The sequence below is a fragment of the Patagioenas fasciata genome, chromosome 17, assembly GCF_037038585.1.
Source record: "Patagioenas fasciata isolate bPatFas1 chromosome 17, bPatFas1.hap1, whole genome shotgun sequence".
In the NCBI taxonomy this organism is placed as follows: domain Eukaryota; kingdom Metazoa; phylum Chordata; class Aves; order Columbiformes; family Columbidae; genus Patagioenas; species Patagioenas fasciata.
Window position 1 is genome coordinate 8,529,086 of NC_092536.1, and position 18,372 is coordinate 8,547,457.

The following is an 18,372-nucleotide window of genomic DNA, read 5'->3' on the forward strand; positions in this document are numbered from 1 at the left end:
ATTCTAATGATGTTGGCTTATTCTAGGTGAATCCTAGCCGTATACCAGCAGTGGTTGGAGGGCTTCTTGATGTGGATTGTTCTGAAGATGTCATTAAGAACCTGATCATGGTGGTTAGAGGCCAGTTCTCAACAGATGAGCTGGTGGCTGAAGTGGAAAAAAGAAATCGGTAAAGAAAAATGCATCTGTAGATACCAGTGTTGGGCTTTCCTGACCCTGCTATACACCCAAATTGAATTGGATGCAGTTTTTTTGAATAATATTAATGATGTTGTATGTTTCTTTATTGAAAAGCAGCTTAGATTTGCTAGTCAGTCTCTTGAGTATTTGGGCCCTACTGGAATGCCTGACAGCACTGCATGATGAATAACATGGCTTTTGAACACTTCCTATACAGCCAGCCATGGGATGTGCGTTTGGAGTAAATCTGGATAAAACCCTCTTGACAGTCTTGTTGTAGGCACACAGCAGGTTGTGTAATCAGTTTTTAGTTCTGTGAAATGAACAAATGGCTTGTAAGTGTGAAGAGCCCACTAACAGAACAGAAGTTGAAAGGAAAGATTGCAACATTAGTGGCATCTGCAGGCCCTCAGTGATGTTAAACTCGCAGATCTGGCCTCCACTCAGTTGAAACTCATTAAAAATAACTGGTTGGTCTCTGCTTTGAGGTCTGACCAGCAGACTTGCTTGAAGGGAAGGCCAGGTATTAATGGGGAGCTGTAAAGCATGCTGCAGTCTGACTTATAAACCTGAAATGTTTGCTTCTTCACAGGCTTAAGTTGCTGTTGCCATGGCTTGAATCAAGAATTCATGAAGGCTGTGAAGAACCTGCGACTCATAATGCCTTGGCCAAAATCTACATTGACAGTAATAATAATCCAGAGCGGTTCCTTCGTGAGAATCCTTACTATGACAGCCGTGTAGTTGGCAAATATTGTGAAAAGAGGGACCCTCATCTGGCCTGCGTTGCTTATGAGAGGGGGCAATGTGATCTGGAACTCATAAAGGTTAGCAAAACTGCATTTATAAAAATGTTAAAAAAACCTGCTTGCTGCCTGAAGTGGAAGCCTTGCTGGTTGTTTGTCTAACACTTGCAGAATCCTGTCTTGCAGTTTCACTCAGGAGTTGAGGTAGGCAGGATTCTTCCATATGGAGATAGAAATTTTTATGGTGATGAAAAGAACTCTTTATGCTATATCTCAAAACTAAAATTTTATAACTTTGCAGCTTTAAGGTACAATTCATGTCTTTCATCCACTGATTTGCTCAAAACCAAATTGTTTATTGGGACCAGCTAATGAGTACGTCTACTGTTAAACCTTTGTTAATTTGATTTTTGGGTTGTTTTTTGTTTTGAGCCTTGAGCACTTGATGAGCAGAAGATACAGGCTGGCATCTAGCCTGGCTCTGCAGTAGGAGGAAAAGCTTCCCTGAAATTGGAACAGGGCTTGTAATTTTCCTGTATTGTGGCTGATCCTTAGTGTTGCTGCAATACTTAAATAGAAATAAGGAAAATAAATGTTGACATTCAAACTGCAAGGACTTACTCAGATAGCGTTCCTCTCCTATCTTAAGCTTCTTGATTCCTAGAACCTCTCTCAGAATTTCAAGGGCAAGTGAAATTCCCAGGGTTCTCCAAACACATCCCTGGTATCAAACTGAATACTAGAGCTTAATGCCAGATTGCAATGCTTGTGGCTGCTGGGAAGCAAAACATCCTCCTCCTACCTGCACTTCTGCACTAGTGTATGCAAAGAATGTCAGCTGTGTAGGGGTAAGGACTAGCTTGTTTTGCCTGTTTGAAATGAAGGAAATAGTGTTCCCCAGCAAGGCCCTACCCTGTGTTAGAATGGTGGTATAATCTAGGATTGCTGCTGGAAGCAAATGACTTTCCAGCTTGAAGCAGCTGTAGCTGTAAAAAAAAAAAAAAAAAAAAAAACAAAAACAAAACAAGAAAAACACACAACCCCAAACAGTTTGTTGCATTTGGCTTTTTTATTTCAGGGTAGGAAGGTGGCTCTGAGTTGTTCTTTTGCTAGGATAAGCTTTAACATTCTGGTTAACCACAAAAACCTGTCAGTACCAGTTTCTTCTTTGAACTAGTATGCTGAGCAGGTGTTTCTGGTTATGGAGAAAAGATCTTCCTCCTCTAAGAATGATTCTTGAGATGTTGCCTCCTAGAAGAGGGCTCAACTCCTGCACCTAATTGATGTAGAATGTAAACCAAAATTGTGCTACTGCTAATTTGCTTGCAGCAAAGTACGCGGGATTCCAAAAGCTAATTCAGATACTAACAAAAACACGACCTGTTGGTAGAAGATGGAATAGGTTTTCAGGTTTTTACCCTTCTAGTTGGAAATTGAAGCTAGTGGCACGAATAGGATTATAACTCGTAACTCTTCCTTGCTGTACTTCTATTGGAGATTTCACATTTATTCTGTACCCTTAACACTGTAACAAGGAAATCCAGGCTACTTGCTACTCTGAACACTTCTAGTGTAAATCTAATGTCACCAAATACATAACCTATTTCTAGCTTTAAGCACCAACACCATTTCTCAGTTCACTACTTAACACTGCCCAGGCAAGTGGCTCCATTTCTAGATTTAAAACTGAAGTTCTTCAGGCTTCTGCAGGTCTTCACTTCAAACAGAAGCAAATAGTTACTGTGAAGCCACTGTCACAGTACTTGTGTCGGGCAAAACCAAGAGAAGCTATAGAAATTCTGCTGGAGACCTCCTCCATGAGCCTTCCAGATCAGAGGTTGGGTAAGAACTTGTCTGTGGCATTTAGCGCTGGTCAGCAATTAGTTCTAGTCAGTCTTCTAGACTGTCTGATTCATAGCTAGCTAAACCTGTTCTGTGGTACTAACCCTTCACATTAACACCAATATTTGTAACTTCTCCTTCAGGTCTGCAATGAGAACTCACTGTTTAAGAGTGAGGCTCGCTATCTGGTGCGTAGGAAGGACCCTGAGCTCTGGGCAAATGTTCTGGAAGAAAACAACCCATTCAGGCGGCAGCTTATTGACCAGGTACAGCACAAAAGCTGAACTTTCATTATGAGGAGACCTCAGGATGTCTCAGAAATGTTATGGAACATTAAAGTAGCTGTCTTTCCCCACAAGGTCCCTTGAGGCCTCATTGCAACCATATGGAAATCTGTAAGAGTTTGAGTGGCAGGTATTAACTCTGACCTTCATGGTCAGAAGACTTAGCTACCAGCAAGAGAATATTTCTGTCCTGTAGAGTGACAGTGAATTTGCTCCCTATACAGATCTAAGATGTGACTTTCATAGCCATATCCAGTATCAAAGGAACTCTTTCTTGCTGTTTATGACAAAATATTCTTAAAGTTCTGAAGCCTTAAATTGTAGTTTGCTGGAATAGGTTGGCAAATATCTCATTTAGGGCAAAGACTTAGTACTTTCTTGCTTTCACATCCAGGTTGTCCAAACAGCTTTATCAGAGACACAGGATCCAGAGGAGGTTTCTGTAACTGTGAAAGCTTTCATGACTGCTGACCTGCCTAATGAATTGATTGAGTTATTGGAAAAAATTGTCTTGGATAATTCTGTATTCAGTGAGCACAGGTAAGAATTTTGTCCACAAGTTCAACACCTTCAGTGCCTTTGTTTAGGTTGTGAAGTCACCTGAGTTGTTTGTGGCCCTCTTGGTTGCAGGACCTAAGCACTCTTAAGTGTGTCTAATGAGGTGAAAAAGCAGCACTCAGAGTGCTCTGTGCATTAACAGAGCTAGTTCACACTATGCAGTTTGCAGGGGTGTGTTCAGAGAAAAGAACATTAATACTGGTAAGCAATTTCTTTTTGAAGGCAAATATCTGTGCTTCTCAATCTGGGGATGAAAAATCATTGCTGGTGACAGCAAATGGGTGTATTTTTTTTTGGAAGTACAATACATGTCACTTAAGCAGGTATTATAGCCTCTTATAGTGCTGCTTATAGCCTCTCCCTTCTGTTAACCAAAGGAATCTCCAGAATCTGCTGATCCTGACTGCCATTAAGGCTGACCGCACTCGTGTGATGGAGTACATCAATCGGCTGGATAACTATGATGCCCCAGATATTGCAAACATTGCCATCAGTAATGAGCTATATGAAGAAGCTTTTGCTATATTCAGAAAATTTGATGTTAATACTTCAGCAATTCAGGTGAGGCCTGGTTCCTGCATGACAATATAGAATGCTAGGAAGAGAATGGGAAATGTACTGTTATTGATTTTCAAGGAGTGATTGTCACTTAAATCATTGAGACTTAAGAGTACAGTTCCTGTATGAGATCAAGTTGCAGGGAGAAGTGAGATTATGTGCAAAGAATAGCAAAACAAAGTCAAAATACTGATTTAAGAGGCTGGTCTGGTCAAAATAATCAAAATGCTGTGGTGTTGCACCTCCTTTGATTGTCTGCCTTAGAGACTTGTACTTGAAAGATGCAAGAGAAGCAAATGCTACTAGGCATTTGTCTTTAGACCAGCATTACTGACTTCTGTAAGGCAGAGCAGAAACAGTAGCAATGAAAGTCTTATTCTTGCTGCCTCTCCTTCACTGGGCGGAAGTGGCTGTTCTAAAAGCAGTCAGCATCATATTGCTTACACAAAACAGCATATGCACTTGAAGAGTCCTGTTAGAAAGGATGGTGTTATCAAGCTCTGATTTTTAACTTGCTACTTCAATTTCTTACAGGTGCTGATTGAGCACATTGGCAACTTAGACCGTGCTTATGAATTTGCAGAGAGGTGTAATGAGCCAGCAGTATGGAGCCAGCTAGCCAGAGCGCAGCTCCAGAAGGACTTGGTGAAAGAAGCCATTGACTCCTATATAAAAGCAGATGATCCATCTGCTTATATGGAAGTTGTTCAAGCAGCTAATAGAAATGGTAAGGCAAAGCATCCTCAAAATTGTTTAGATATGAGCTAGGCTATTGCATCTATGTTGAGCAGTAGGGATTCTGGAGACTTGGAAATTCTACTTCAGAGGACATGGGAGCAGCCAGTACATGGAATGAATGAGTCAATGTTCAGTGAGATTCCTGTCAACCAGCTTGTCTGTGTTGCCACACTAAAGATGGAGCAAAAAATAGCCAAGTGTAATGTATGTATTTAGGTGTGTGTGGCAGAATTGCATGCCAGCTGGATTGTAGAATAGTTGTCAAGAAGTTCAGCCTCATGTGAGGGTGACTTGGTGTTTAGCAGGGAATTCCTTAACTAAAATGAAAATTGCTTAGTACCATGGTGGAGGAAATCTTTGAGGTTACTAGTGAAAAGCATTCCTAAGCTGGTCAAGGTGAGCAATACAGGATGACTGAACAGAGAATCTTAACTAGCTCTTCTCTCTTCAAGATAACTGGGAGGACCTTGTCAAGTTCTTACAGATGGCCAGGAAGAAGGCTAGAGAGTCGTACGTAGAGACAGAACTTATTTTTGCTTTGGCAAAAACTAATCGCTTGTCAGAACTGGAAGAGTTCATTAGTGGCCCTAATAATGCACATATACAACAGGTATGTCATGATCTACAGGTCTTATGTATGACTTGCTGCTTGGCTGACCCCTGATTTTTGCTGTTAACTTTGTTTGCCTTGGGCTCCTAATCCAGGTTGGTGATCGCTGTTATGAAGAGGGGATGTATGAAGCAGCAAAACTACTCTATAACAATGTATCTAACTTTGCTCGCCTGGCATCTACCTTGGTGCACCTTGGAGAGTATCAGGCGGCAGTGGACAGTGGCCGCAAAGCCAACAGCACAAGGACTTGGAAGGAGGTAACTTAAACTTGTGGGTTTTAATAGTCTTCAGAATGTGAACTACTGTTGTGTCTGAGCATGTTGCTCTAGAGCAAAATTGGGCTCCTTTGCTCTGTCAGTAATGTGGAAATTGAAGAGTTGTTAATTCATAACTATCTACAACTACCTCTGATAGTAGCTTGTTAACTGTTTCTGGCTATAGGGTATGTCTGTAGCTTTATAAGCTGTCCCATTGTCCAAGACAAAGCTTAATTTGAAAGCAGTGTAACATGAATGGCAGAGTTTTTAGTTCTGGAACAAGCATTATGGAAAGACTTATTTGGAACTGAATGTAAGCCTCAAATTTGGTAAAGCTTTGCTAATTAATTTGTCCTGTAATATAAGGAGATTAAGTAAGTATTGCAGTATTCTGCTTTTGGTTGATTGTTTGCTAACTCTCATTATAGGTATGCTTTGCCTGTGTGGATGGAAAAGAATTCCGCTTGGCACAGATCTGTGGCCTACACATAGTCATCCATGCTGATGAGCTTGAAGAGCTGATCAGTTACTATCAGGTTAGATCACTGTTCATATCCTAGAAGACTTTAGACAGCATACTTCTATCTGCTAGTAAAGTGGTGACAGATAAAACTCAACATCCTGTGGGGCTGGTCTTTAGGTTCATTCTTCATCTCCATTTCCTAATACCTGCATGCATTTTTTTATGTAGTAAAGGGAAGGATGATCATTTTCACTGTCCCTTCTTTTTCAGTTCTGTTACCTCAGTGTTATGATGTCTTTCAAATCTAAGCACTCTCATTTGAATAGAAAAGCAAAGCATTTTGAATTCAAGTAAATATGCATTTTAGCAAGCTTTAAGTGCCAGATGGTCATGAATTTGCAATTAACCCTTTTTTTCCTAATGTCCAGGATCGTGGCTACTTTGAAGAACTGATTGCCCTTTTGGAAGCTGCTTTGGGCTTGGAACGTGCTCACATGGGAATGTTTACCGAACTGGCCATCTTATACTCCAAATTCAAGCCTCAGAAAATGAGGGAACATCTGGAGCTCTTCTGGTCAAGAGTTAATATTCCAAAGGTATGCAGTAAGGTAGCTACACTGCAAGTGGAGCTGGGAAGCTGTCAATGAATCAAACTGGGTGATTTCTTGTTTTATCAGGTGCTCAGAGCTGCAGAACAGGCTCATCTCTGGGCAGAACTTGTATTCCTCTATGACAAGTATGAGGAGTATGACAATGCAATAATTACTATGATGAATCATCCCACTGATGCCTGGAAAGAAGGGCAGTTTAAAGACATAATTGCCAAGGTAAGTAACTAGTTAACTGAATCAAAGTGCTGAAATTTTCAGAACAGAGGCAAAAATGCACAACAGAATGATCATTTAGAAAATTAGCTTGCTTAAGCTACTACTCAATTTTTCTACTGTACTTAAAACAATTTCCAATCAGTTTAGCACATGAATTAATCTAATCTTATACCCTTTGTTTTGTGATGTGCAGCACATTCTATTGAGTGGCAGCAACTAGCACAGGGTGTTTGCAGAGGCTACTCAGGATCACAGGTCACAAGCAAGAGGTGTAAACTCTGTAATACCTTCGGGCTGAGTGCTGTATCAGTCTGAGGTTGTGACTCTTCCTGAAAGATCTCTGCAAATGTTCCCAGCTGTTTGAGTGAGAGAATTGTGCTGGCCAGTCCCATGAATGCAGCAGATAATAGTGAATTGATTAATAGTTTAGACAAGATCTAAGACTGAAGGCATTCTTAGTGGTCTTCTGGGTTTCAAGGCAAGTTAAAGACTGGTTAAGACTACAGCTTTTATTGGCTTTAGGAGTTCAACAAATGGTCACATCAACTCCAGTGGGCTTCTTGTGCCAGGATCTTTTAACTGTGGCTGGCTTAGAACTGATTTGTACTACCCCAGGTAGCTTGTGACTTCACTATCTGGAAGCAGATGGCACAAGAAGCAGTTATAAGATTGAACAAGAATTCTGCATGTAAGTGTAACACTTCTGACCTCTAGAAGGAAACTTAAGCTTATATTTAAGAGTTAGTTAAACCTTGTGCTAAGTGATCCAAACTAAGCACCTTAGGCATAGTTGTGTTTGAAGTACTAACTAGTGTCTAACCATGCAGGTGGCCAATGTGGAGCTGTACTACAAAGCCTTGCAGTTCTACTTAGACTACAAACCTCTGCTGATCAATGATCTCCTGCTTGTATTATCTCCACGACTGGATCACACCAGGACAGTCAATTTTTTCTCAAAGGTGAGTTTGGTAGATGAATAAGAAATCCTCTTATTAAGACACTCCAGTCTCTGGTTGGCACCTGTCAGGTGGCTTTGCTCCAGTATAAAGGACTGAGAAGCAGCCCAATCTCAGCTTGATATGGGGAACACTGGAAGAGTTAGCACAACTGGCCTAGGAGGTAGTTTTATTTTACTGCTGGCAATACAAGATACTTTCTCTGAAGGGTCCTGACAATAAGCACAAACTCTTGTAATAACAAGTGGGAACTGTTTCAGAAATAAAAAGTGTCAAACCTGGTATACTTTATCTTGTATTGGAAACATCTTAATTGCAGGTTAATCAGCTACTTCTAGTAAAGCCTTATCTGCGTTCAGTCCAGAACCACAACAACAAAGGAGTGAATGAAGCTCTGAACAACCTTTTAACAGAGGAGGAAGACTACCAGGTGAACCCCACAAATTACATTGCTAGGCCTGAGGGATGCTTCTCTTTCTCAAACAAAGAGGCCATAGTTTGGTTGTTCCCCATCTGACGGAGAGTAATTCCCTGTATAGAAGACAAGTTCCACAATGCAGTGGTAGTGGGGGTGGAATCAGACGCTTTGTGGGCAGAAGTCTTGAGACACTGTGAGGATTTGCGAACAAAGCAGATATCACAGTTATTTCTCAGAACATCAGCCTTCATAAAGCTCTACATTAGGTATGTACTCTACTGGGCAAAACTTCTGTAAATATATTTTTCTGGCCCAATTAGCTGCTTTTTGGAAGACACACTTTGTCTTTTAAAGGTAAATAGCTTTTCTGTCAAGTGAAGTCAGTATGACCAAGTTAGTGTCTTTGTTAAAAGTAATCTTTTGGAGAGATGCATGAAATACACAGGGTAAACAAGCTGTACCCATAGAATTACCAGCCAGCTGGCAGAACCTAAACACTTGTGCACTGTGCTTAGATGCTTCTCTACTGCAGTTCTTGCCTAGTACCATCTGGAAGCACATGTAACAATTTTCTCTCAAACAGGGTTTGAGAGCTTCCATTGATGCCTATGACAACTTTGATAACATAACGTTGGCTCAGCGTCTAGAAAAGCACGAACTAATTGAATTTAGGCGTATTGCAGCGTATTTGTATAAGGGTAACAACCGCTGGAAACAGAGTGTGGAGCTATGCAAGAAAGACCGCCTGTATAAGGTGAGTTAATGCAGTCTTTTTCCCTGACTTCCAAGAAGTCTGAGCTATGGAGCATCGTTTTTTGGTGTGTGTTTTTTTTTTTTCTGGGTGCTGAATGTGTTTAGTTAGTTTTGAATCTGGAGTTCTAATTAGTCTTAGACCTTCATTTGAAGTTTGAGGAATGACTCTTAGAGAAGTGTTTACAATTTCAAATGCATATCTTAAATTTAATTTCATAGTATCATTCTATACTTGGAGGTCGGTCTATATCAGTCAATGGCATCTGTATGTTCTCTATATCTATACGGAAATCCTCCCTGGAACTGAAGACTTATGGCCTTGTTAGGATACAGATGAAACATGATTACAGCGGTATAGTCTTAAAGCCTGCAGTGACTTCTCATGGGGCCAGTTTTTGATTACCCTCTAGGAGAGCTGGTGAATAGTCTTCTGTATTGATGTGTAGCAAGCAGTTGATGCAATCTCTTCTGTTCTGGGTAATCTTTACTATCTAGTGGTGAGGTAGGTGGGATAAGAAAGATTGTTTATCTTCCCTGTTACAAAACTCAGTAAAATCTCATCAGGCCACTTGAAGTGCTTAAAGAAAGCCTGTTGGATAATGTTAATACAAGTATTCAGATTACCTCAAAATAAGAGGACTTAAGCTACAGTACATATACTCACTTGACTCCTACAGAACATGCCTGGTGGTGTTACAGACTAACTTCATGGTACTCCAAATACCTGCTGTATCTAGCTAGCAATAACATGCACATAAGGTGTAGAGCAAGATGTTGACAGGCAAGGGTCAAGTTTAACTGTTGCTGTTCTCTGTAGGATGCTATGCAGTATGCAGCAGAATCCAAAGATGCAGAACTAGCTGAGAAGCTGCTTCAGTGGTTCCTGGAAGAAGGCAAGCAGGAGTGCTTTGCAGCCTGCCTTTTCACATGTTACGACTTGCTGCACCCAGATGTAGTCCTTGAGCTGGCATGGAGGCATAACATCATGGACTTTGCAATGCCTTATTTCATCCAAGTGATGAGAGAGTACCTTACCAAAGTGAGTATTGCATAGGCTAAAAAGTGAATACTTCTGGATGATTAGCATAATGTAAACCAGACCTCTTTGCATATATTTGGAATGTTTTTGTTCCTCATAGACTAAGTCTTCTAGAAAGTTTGGTGGGTTTTACTCACTTAGATTAGCTAGTGATATTTATAAATAGATGCCTTGGGACTTGAAAGAGGTCCAATTAAACTTTTGCTTTTAAAAGTGGACATAAGCAACTGTGTGCTTTTCAGAGTAGCTCCATAGTTGATGAAGCTGAAGACTTGGTGAGGACAACATGTATCACCCTACTTTGTGTAACCATAAAAATACTCTGTTTTCTTGTTACAGAGAACATAGCTTTTGAGTAACTAATAGTACATAGTATTCCTACATCAGCCATAAGAGTAGACTGCTGAAGATGGTTTTTTTTAATGAGAAACAGAACTTCAGATGTGTAGTCTGGCTGTACAATACTGATGCCAATAACTAGTCCTCAACTGAGAGGAGAGATTCTGATCATGTGTGGTCCTGAAATGCTTGTCTCAATTTTCTCAACCGGCTCTGAGATACTTAGCTGAGATACTTCCTTGGAATGCTCTAGGGTTGCATAGGACATCACAGTAAAGAACTTCATTAAAATGAGTAATCTAAAAGTTGCCTCTAATCAGTCATGTTAAGTGTTCCCCTCTGAATTTTCTTGCAGGTTGATGGGCTGTTCTATAAGGTGACACTCTGATTTCAAACTCTTTGTGTTCATTTGTGTCCCTCAGTATCCTAGGATTCTTTTACAGGAATCTAGCTGTAGCTTCTGCCAGAAGAGCAGTGTAATTTAGCTCTAACTCATTTCCTGTTCACTTTCTAATGCTGAAAGGATAACTATTCATAAGCAACTTGAAAATCCAACCAGACTCTGCTCATTTTCATGGGAAATACAAGCCAAGTGATTGAGCAGGAGCTGAGTGTTTGGGCTTCTGCTCACTGTATCATAGATATCTTGTGGCAGGGAAGATGTTGTTCTTAAGTAGACAAAAGCAGTTGCCACACAACAGGATGCGATTTGCTTGTTATGCTGTAAATTACTGAAGTTTGCAATCTTTCAGGCATGGTGGGTTTGAATAGTAGCATAAAGTTTCTGTAAACTTCTTGCCTGTTATTATGAAGTACTTGCACAGATCTTAAACTCCTCTTTCTCCTCATATTCCACTGAGGAGAAACTTGCCACACAATTTCACCTGTACTCTTCCATCTGAGATTTAGGTCTCAGATCATAGTTTCTAAACTGCTGGTTGGATTTACAAGTAATTGTGTGTACTAAATACTGGATAACTTGCCAGAAGGAAAATCTGCATGGTGAAAGCGGTTTTCAGTGGAACTAATTTAGTCTGTTAAATTAACTGCAAAACATGGAACTAGAGAATGGGCTTTATAAATGTGGTATGTCTAAAATATTGTTGTGTAACTAACTTCAAAAGTACAAAAAAGATTATTTTATCAGTGGGGTGTGTATGTCTTCCAGAACTTTATTTTATGCATAAAAAGGTGTTAAAGCATAGAACAGCCTGTGGCCCAGAAGGGGCCAGATGCACAAAGGAGGATGACACTCACTTGGAAACCTTTTGAACAACTTCACTTCTAGGCAACAAATCAGACAGATGTTAAGGCTTTCCTGGAGAGCTGCGCTTGTCCCTTCTTCAGGCTGTCTGCTCTCTACATGTTGCTGTTTCCCCAACAGAGGGAGTAACTGCATTTCTGTTTGAAGTTCATTATTGTTTTGGGGCAGTAAGCAGGAAACTCTAATTCAAGACAGAGTGGGAATCCCAGGTCGTAGAGCAATACAATTCGTTTTGAAAGCAGTAGTTGTCAATTGCTTTGATCCATAGTAATATCGATAGCATTCGTAACATAAGTAGTGTTATCCTGAATAGCTGTTAGGCTGACAGCTATCAATGAACCAGTTAAAGACCTACTGCTACTCAAGTTATTAATTTGAGTTGCAAACTTCAAATGGTCTGGCAAAATGTTACACACCACATCTAGGTAACTTCTCTAAAGTATAATAGAGCCCCCTCTTGCAGCACTTCTCAGACCAGATATGATTCTTGCAGTAGGAAAGGAGGATGAGGAGCAGCTGAAATACAGCATTGGGCTAAATGTAGGTTTGGCCAGGATGTTAGTACTGCCTATATCTGGATGGAAAGCTGTGATTTTTATGCCTTGCAGTCTTCAGTCTCAATGGTTCTTTTATGGAAAATATAAATTGTTAAACCTGAGAGAAGGAAGGTACTGTTGCTGCCTCAGATTAATCTTCCCACCCTGAATTTGAAGTTGTTTGGGGCTGCTGCATTATTGTAGCACTTTCACAAATGTGTTTAGTGTGAACAGGGCATAATTGGGCACAACACTGAGGTATGTATAAAGCTGATACTACTAGACCACTTTCCATAAGGGTTCTAGAGTTTCCTCTAAAAGAAGCTGATGTGAATACTAATACAGTTAAACCAGTATTCTGTGGCTCAGGTTAGGCTGTGGTCCTAAACAAGATCAAACTTCATGGGTCTGGAATATTCTCAAATATCTGGGTCCTCTCATTGAAGGGGAAAGGGATTACAGGTTTAGTAGACAAATGTAGATTACACCCTTTTGAGATGATACTTGGAACTGCAATCTGATGGGCTTCTTTTCTGGGTCATGGAGTTAACAGTGAGTAGAATAAGGCCCCAAAAGTGCTTTACTTGAAGGTAACAATGATCTCAGCTCCATTTGACAACTATTGTTTATTGCAATAAACCTAAAGCAATTAGGAGGGCAGCTTTACAACATAGCAGGCTGGGAACACACAGACTCTTGTAGTCTCCAGCTTGAACTAATAAAATGAACACTTGATAGCAGAGGTACCAGGCATGAAAAGCCTCACACAATGGTGCAATTCCTAGACAAGGCCTTCATACATCTCCTGTTCGCTTCAATGTAGGTGGATAAACTTGATGCTTCTGAAAGCCTAAGAAAAGAAGAGGAACAAGTAACTGAACCCACTCCAATAGTATTTGGTAGGTGAAAGACTTGGTTTTAATTGATTACCTATTGTCACTCTGGTCTCTCTTTGTGGAGGTAACTTAAATGACTACTTCCAGTCAAAGTGAACTGGTTTCAACGAGGTAGTAAAATGGTTGTCTCTGCCAAATGAACTGCATAAGTTGTTGAAGTGACATCTCACTCTTATGGTACTTCTACTCTTCAGCTAAAGTCTTGCTCTTCTTACATGGCCTCAGAACTCTAGCTTAGGAATAGTCTTTCAGTATGGTAACAGGAGAGGGAATAGCAAGGTGTGCACAACCCCAGAGTAACTTACAGTGCATGCAAATTCTGCCTGTTATTCCTGTTTGAGGAACATGTGTGCCTTCTGCTCTTCCAAGTAGAGAGGCAGACTGGCTTTCTCGCTCACCCGTTTTAAGATGCGTGCAGCCAAAAAAAACATGGCTGTCCTCAAGTGTGCTATTTTAGAAGCCCTTCTGAAGAGGCATTCTGCTAACAAGTGCCTAGAAGTGGCTGGTAAGGGAAGGATGTGACTGGTTTACTGTCTGATGTGAATGTTAACCTGCATTTAATATGTGCATGAGGCATGTGTGTTCCTAGTGAGGAAGACAAATCTGTCGAGGTATGTCTGGGCCTTTTGCAGCACTCTCCAGACTGAGACTTAACAGACCTAACTATTTGCTTGAATTGCTTTACTTTTCGGTTCTGACTGTGCATGGGTTAAAGAGTATGAGCTTTTGTTTTTAGTATGGTCTTTTCAAAACAAGCCAGGTTTATCGTGCCCCCAAGGTCAGTTGATACTTCCCTCTGAGTCTGCCTTGCTTTTTTCATTTTCTGGTAGCAAGAGCAGATGACCTGGGTGCCCACTTTGGTGCATGTTGAGTAATGGTGTGACTTGCTAGTGTGTGCTTGTACAGTGGCTGATTTTTAGCTAAAGCCTCATAATCTTGTCCCCTAGTACAGCTACCATCAGGGAAGCTTTGGTTCTTAAACTAACTTTGTGCTTTGTTTTGTTTTTTCCTTGTGCTTTCTAGGCCAGCAGTTGATGTTAACAGCAGGCCCCAGTGCAGTACCTCCCCAGGCAAACTTCCCATATGGATACACAGCACCAGGATTCACCCAGCCGCCTGTTTATGGTTTCAATATGTAACTAGCTCTCTGACAGACCTTCACTGTCTCTGTTCTCTTCCTTCCCGTCCCTTTTTAACTTCTCCAAGAAGTGTACAATGGTCCCAAAGGCACAGATGACCTTCTGTTGGCTGAACACGCTGCCTGGCTCAGTGAGGAGACTTCAACGGGATGCCTGTTACTGTTATTTATTGATTATTGTCCGGTTACATTTCAACCTCTGAAGGGCAGCTTTTGTTAATGACATTGTGAGACTCTTGTCTGAAGTTAAGGCACTATTTCACTAACTCGTATAGCAATAACTGCTTGAGACCAGGGGGAAGAGAGCATATTTTTTTCTTTTGCAAAGCCCATTGAAGGCAGCTGGGAAATTGCCTGGCACTAAGTTGTTAAAGCTTTAGCTGAAGCTACTGAAGTAGCAGGGTTGTTAACAATTCAGTGAAGCATCTCGTTAATAATGAATTGTTGAAAGCTTGTGTACATCTGACTCTACCCCATTTTATTTGCGGTCTTGCGTGCAAAAGAAAATGGGCTTTCTAATATTTGTGCTCTGAATGTTTAGAGGAATATTGGGAAAGTTTCCTTTTCTGGACAATAATGCTGTTGGGGTTCAATGCTGTTGGAGTCTGTTCTATATTTTCTGGAGTAGATCTGAGACTTGAAGAAAATAAATCTTCTCATGCCAGAGAGCAAACATTTCCCAGATCCTTTTTGTTTAACAAGAAGAGAGCATGTTACTTGTTGACGTTAAATGGTACTAAAGGAAACCTCAGCTATGTGTGGCAAGTAAACATTGAAGTGTGCATGGGCTGCCAAAGTGCTAGAGATGCAAGAGCACAGTGTCGGGGTTGGGGAGGGGGACACACTGCTAAATGTTGAGGCAGTAGGGAGGGCCATAATCCTGACTTTTTATTTGCACCTTTAACTGGTTCTGGCATTGGCTTCCTGCCACACAATGTTCTGACACTCTCTGGTGGGCCGAGTCAGCACCACCTGCATTAACGGGGTGCAGTGACTCAGTTCTGCTATGCTGCAGTAGTATCAACGGCCTGTCCATCACCCACCTCTTTCTTTGAGAATGCCAACAGGGATGTATTATTACTTTGTGCCACTCTTCAAATACATGTATCATTAATGTTTTATGTACTTAGATAACAATGTATAATTTATGGTTATGAATCTTGTGCTAATCTTGAATATTATAAAAGTCCAACTATAAATGTAAAACTGCAGTATCCACTGTGTGGTTCTAGTCTTAATATCTTCGGGGTGGGGACTGGTTAGTGGCAATACACTACCACTAATAGCAACAGGTTTTTTAATCTGACAACTGAGGATGACAGGCAGAAAAAAGAGAAACTTGTGCCAAAGCACCTCACACGGATGGCTCAGCAATTAACTTGAAAGGGAGTTGTGGTCTCTTTGCTGGACACATCAGCACTGTCACGAGTGGAGGTCATGGTGCAGGAGGCAGTCATGTGCTTACATGACTTTTTTTCATGGGACTGGAAAAGCTTCAGTCCTGTGCTGAGGGCGATGCTGCAGGTAGTGCCTTTTCCACCAAAATACATTAATACAGCAGCAGTAGTGGTAAGCTGTACCTTTTCATACTGAGTTCTACTTGAACAGGGCAAAACGTCTCCAAATGCCAACCAGCAGAGACTGCTAGGGCTGCAAAATCAGGAACAGCACACTATGCTTTGGTATAATTTCAAGTAGTATCTTGTCTGTCTTGGTCCCTGCACTGTGATAGGAATGGTGGGGAGATGCAGTGTCCACCTTCCTGACACAGGCCAGAGTGCTCCAAGTGTTGCTGTAACACAACCACCTCAGTTTGGTACTGATCAGCACTCACCAGCTCAGCTTGAAATACTGAACGGCTAATGAGTTCAAGCAAATCTGCGCTCTGTCCAGACTTCTTCCCAGCAGGGATTCATCAGGTAGCACGCTATTTTTCAGACAAGTAGTACTTATATTTTGTAACTGGTTTCTTGTGGGTCAGAAGGAATTTGAGGCAACTGGAACTGAAGACCAGCTCTAGGATTCATATGACTGTAGGAGTTTCCTTCCTCTTAACTTGAAAATTTACTGTGACTTCATAGCAACAATTACAAGCTGATGGTGGAATACCGTAAACTGCTGATTAAATACTAGAACAGCTCATGACCTGTGGAGAATTGAGCTAGTCTGGGGATTCTTAATAGCTGCAGTCTAGAAATCTAATTACAGGAATGACTGAGTTCTCAAGGAAAGCAAAGCTGCCAGCTCTGATGAATAGCCTTGTTTTAGTTGCTCTTTTGGTATCTTAAGCTCTTGGTAAGTGTAATGGCTTTTATAAATGTGATCTTGCATTCTAAAGTGCATCTGGAAACTTACTCCCAGCCATTCCAATGCAGCTGTACCCAGGATGTGGAACAAACTTTTGCATATCAGAGTACTTCACTGTTTCTTTAACAGTGAAGTCCTTCTCAGCAGGTAATTACCCCTTTTTAGTGGGTTAAATGGAGGACTTAATCCACTTTATGAAGGTGCAGTGTCCATGCAAGTTTGGGTAAGACTCTCTTTTGCAGAAAACCTCCTTTAAAACTAAGCTCCTCCCTAATTCCCACCACTTCCATGAGAGGGGGCTAGTGCTATCATATGTAGAATGATCAGTTCATGCAGAACACACTACAGAGTGCAGCATCTGGGGCAGAACTTCTGGGCTTCTGATGCTGTCAAATAGTAGCTTGCTTGAACCTACATACAGGCTTTTACCCACTCATGCTTTTCCTGTGACAAACACTGTGGATTTCCTTATGTAATAGCTCTTGCTATTTGTCAGACCTTAGGAGGCTCTTTCTCAATCTGCCACAGAAGCAGCTGCACAGCAATGCCTGCGAGTTGCTTTAAAGTCCTGTGATGGAGGTGGAAACTGATCTCCAGGAATGACTGCAAGGACATGTGCTGCTCTTGGCATAAAATTCTGATCTGCATTCAGCTGCTCACTCTGTGTGAGCACTTGAGGTCCTCACACTATCCTTTGCTCCCTCACATCTCTAAAGGTTACTGGTTTCTTTTGGTGCAAACACCTAGTGAAAGGAGGAATAAAGCTGCTGCTAGAAGCAGAATTCTGATGGAGGCTGCCCCTGTCTGCTCTGATGGGCCAGATGAGCCACCCCCATAAATTCGGGTGGAATTTAACTCGGAAGGAATGCATTGCTGGGGTAAGTTCTGTTTCTTATTGGCTCCATAATGCAGTGTTTTGTAAGACTTCCATTTCCCTTCTGCTTTCTAGGACTCTATAATTAAATGATAGCGTAGCAGAAGTAAATGCTCCTAAGTCATTTTGCTCCTTAAAAAATAAAAATTACAGACATAAAACCTATTTAAGTTAATGCAAATTATAGGAAAGATACAGTAGTAACTGTAAGGTCCAAAACTTAAATTTAATAGCTTCTTTTTTTAGCAACTGCAATGCTGTGAGCTGGCACTTACAGGATGACATGGATCCCTTAATAAGGCTGCCTGAGACAAGGAACAAATATCTTTGCCTAGCAAAACCAGCAGGAAAAAAGATTTCTTCTGTTTCTTGGACTCTAAAACAAATCCTTTGTTGTCTGAAGCCTATTTATATGAGCATGATTAACTTCTGTACTTGAGTACATCTGATATACTTGGGCAAAGCTGACCGTTTGACAGCTCTATAGTTAATACTTGTGCTTCAGTGTGTGACATCTTAACTGGCAGGCTGGAACTTCGACACTGAGAAACTCTTACGTGGCAGTGGATCCAATCTCCTGAAGAAAAATGAGGCTAGAAATCTTGCAAGTCTTGGAAAAAGTACCACTGCATGTACCAGCTTCCCATAACAAGCAGTTTATAAAGTGTGTGTGCGCTACCTCGGGATAGGGTGCATTCTTCACCTGCAGAACTTCTTTCAGTTCTTCCGGATTCTCCCTGTTCTGCTGCAATGGTTTGGCTTGTCACTCGTTTCCAAGCTGGCTCT

The 18,372-nt window shown here is 41.1% G+C and overlaps 1 protein-coding gene across 5 annotated transcripts in view; it reads left to right on the plus strand.

Annotated features, from left to right (window-relative positions):
- Positions 1-15,619, plus strand: part of CLTCL1 (clathrin heavy chain like 1) — a 35,393-nt gene extending 19,774 nt beyond the window's left edge. Inside the window, exons 16-34 of one of the 5 annotated variants that reach the window (XM_065851710.2) lie at positions 27-169; positions 773-1,007; positions 2,912-3,034; positions 3,447-3,592; positions 3,988-4,171; positions 4,703-4,895; positions 5,359-5,516; positions 5,612-5,776; positions 6,205-6,312; positions 6,668-6,835; positions 6,917-7,066; positions 7,894-8,025; positions 8,342-8,452; positions 9,024-9,194; positions 10,011-10,232; positions 10,927-10,947; positions 13,195-13,270; positions 13,686-13,772; positions 14,291-15,619. In XM_065851710.2, coding sequence (XP_065707782.1) covers positions 27-169; positions 773-1,007; positions 2,912-3,034; positions 3,447-3,592; positions 3,988-4,171; positions 4,703-4,895; positions 5,359-5,516; positions 5,612-5,776; positions 6,205-6,312; positions 6,668-6,835; positions 6,917-7,066; positions 7,894-8,025; positions 8,342-8,452; positions 9,024-9,194; positions 10,011-10,232; positions 10,927-10,947; positions 13,195-13,270; positions 13,686-13,772; positions 14,291-14,406 — 2,709 coding nt within the window. In that variant the 3' untranslated portion in view covers positions 14,407-15,619. The remainder of the gene's footprint in view (positions 1-26; positions 170-772; positions 1,008-2,911; positions 3,035-3,446; positions 3,593-3,987; positions 4,172-4,702; positions 4,896-5,358; positions 5,517-5,611; positions 5,777-6,204; positions 6,313-6,667; positions 6,836-6,916; positions 7,067-7,893; positions 8,026-8,341; positions 8,453-9,023; positions 9,195-10,010; positions 10,233-10,926; positions 10,948-13,194; positions 13,271-13,685; positions 13,773-14,290) is intronic. The other 4 variants (XM_065851707.2, XM_065851709.2, XM_065851708.2 and 1 more) reach the window with 4 other exon arrangements.
- The last annotated feature ends 2,753 nt before the right edge of the window (positions 15,620-18,372 follow it).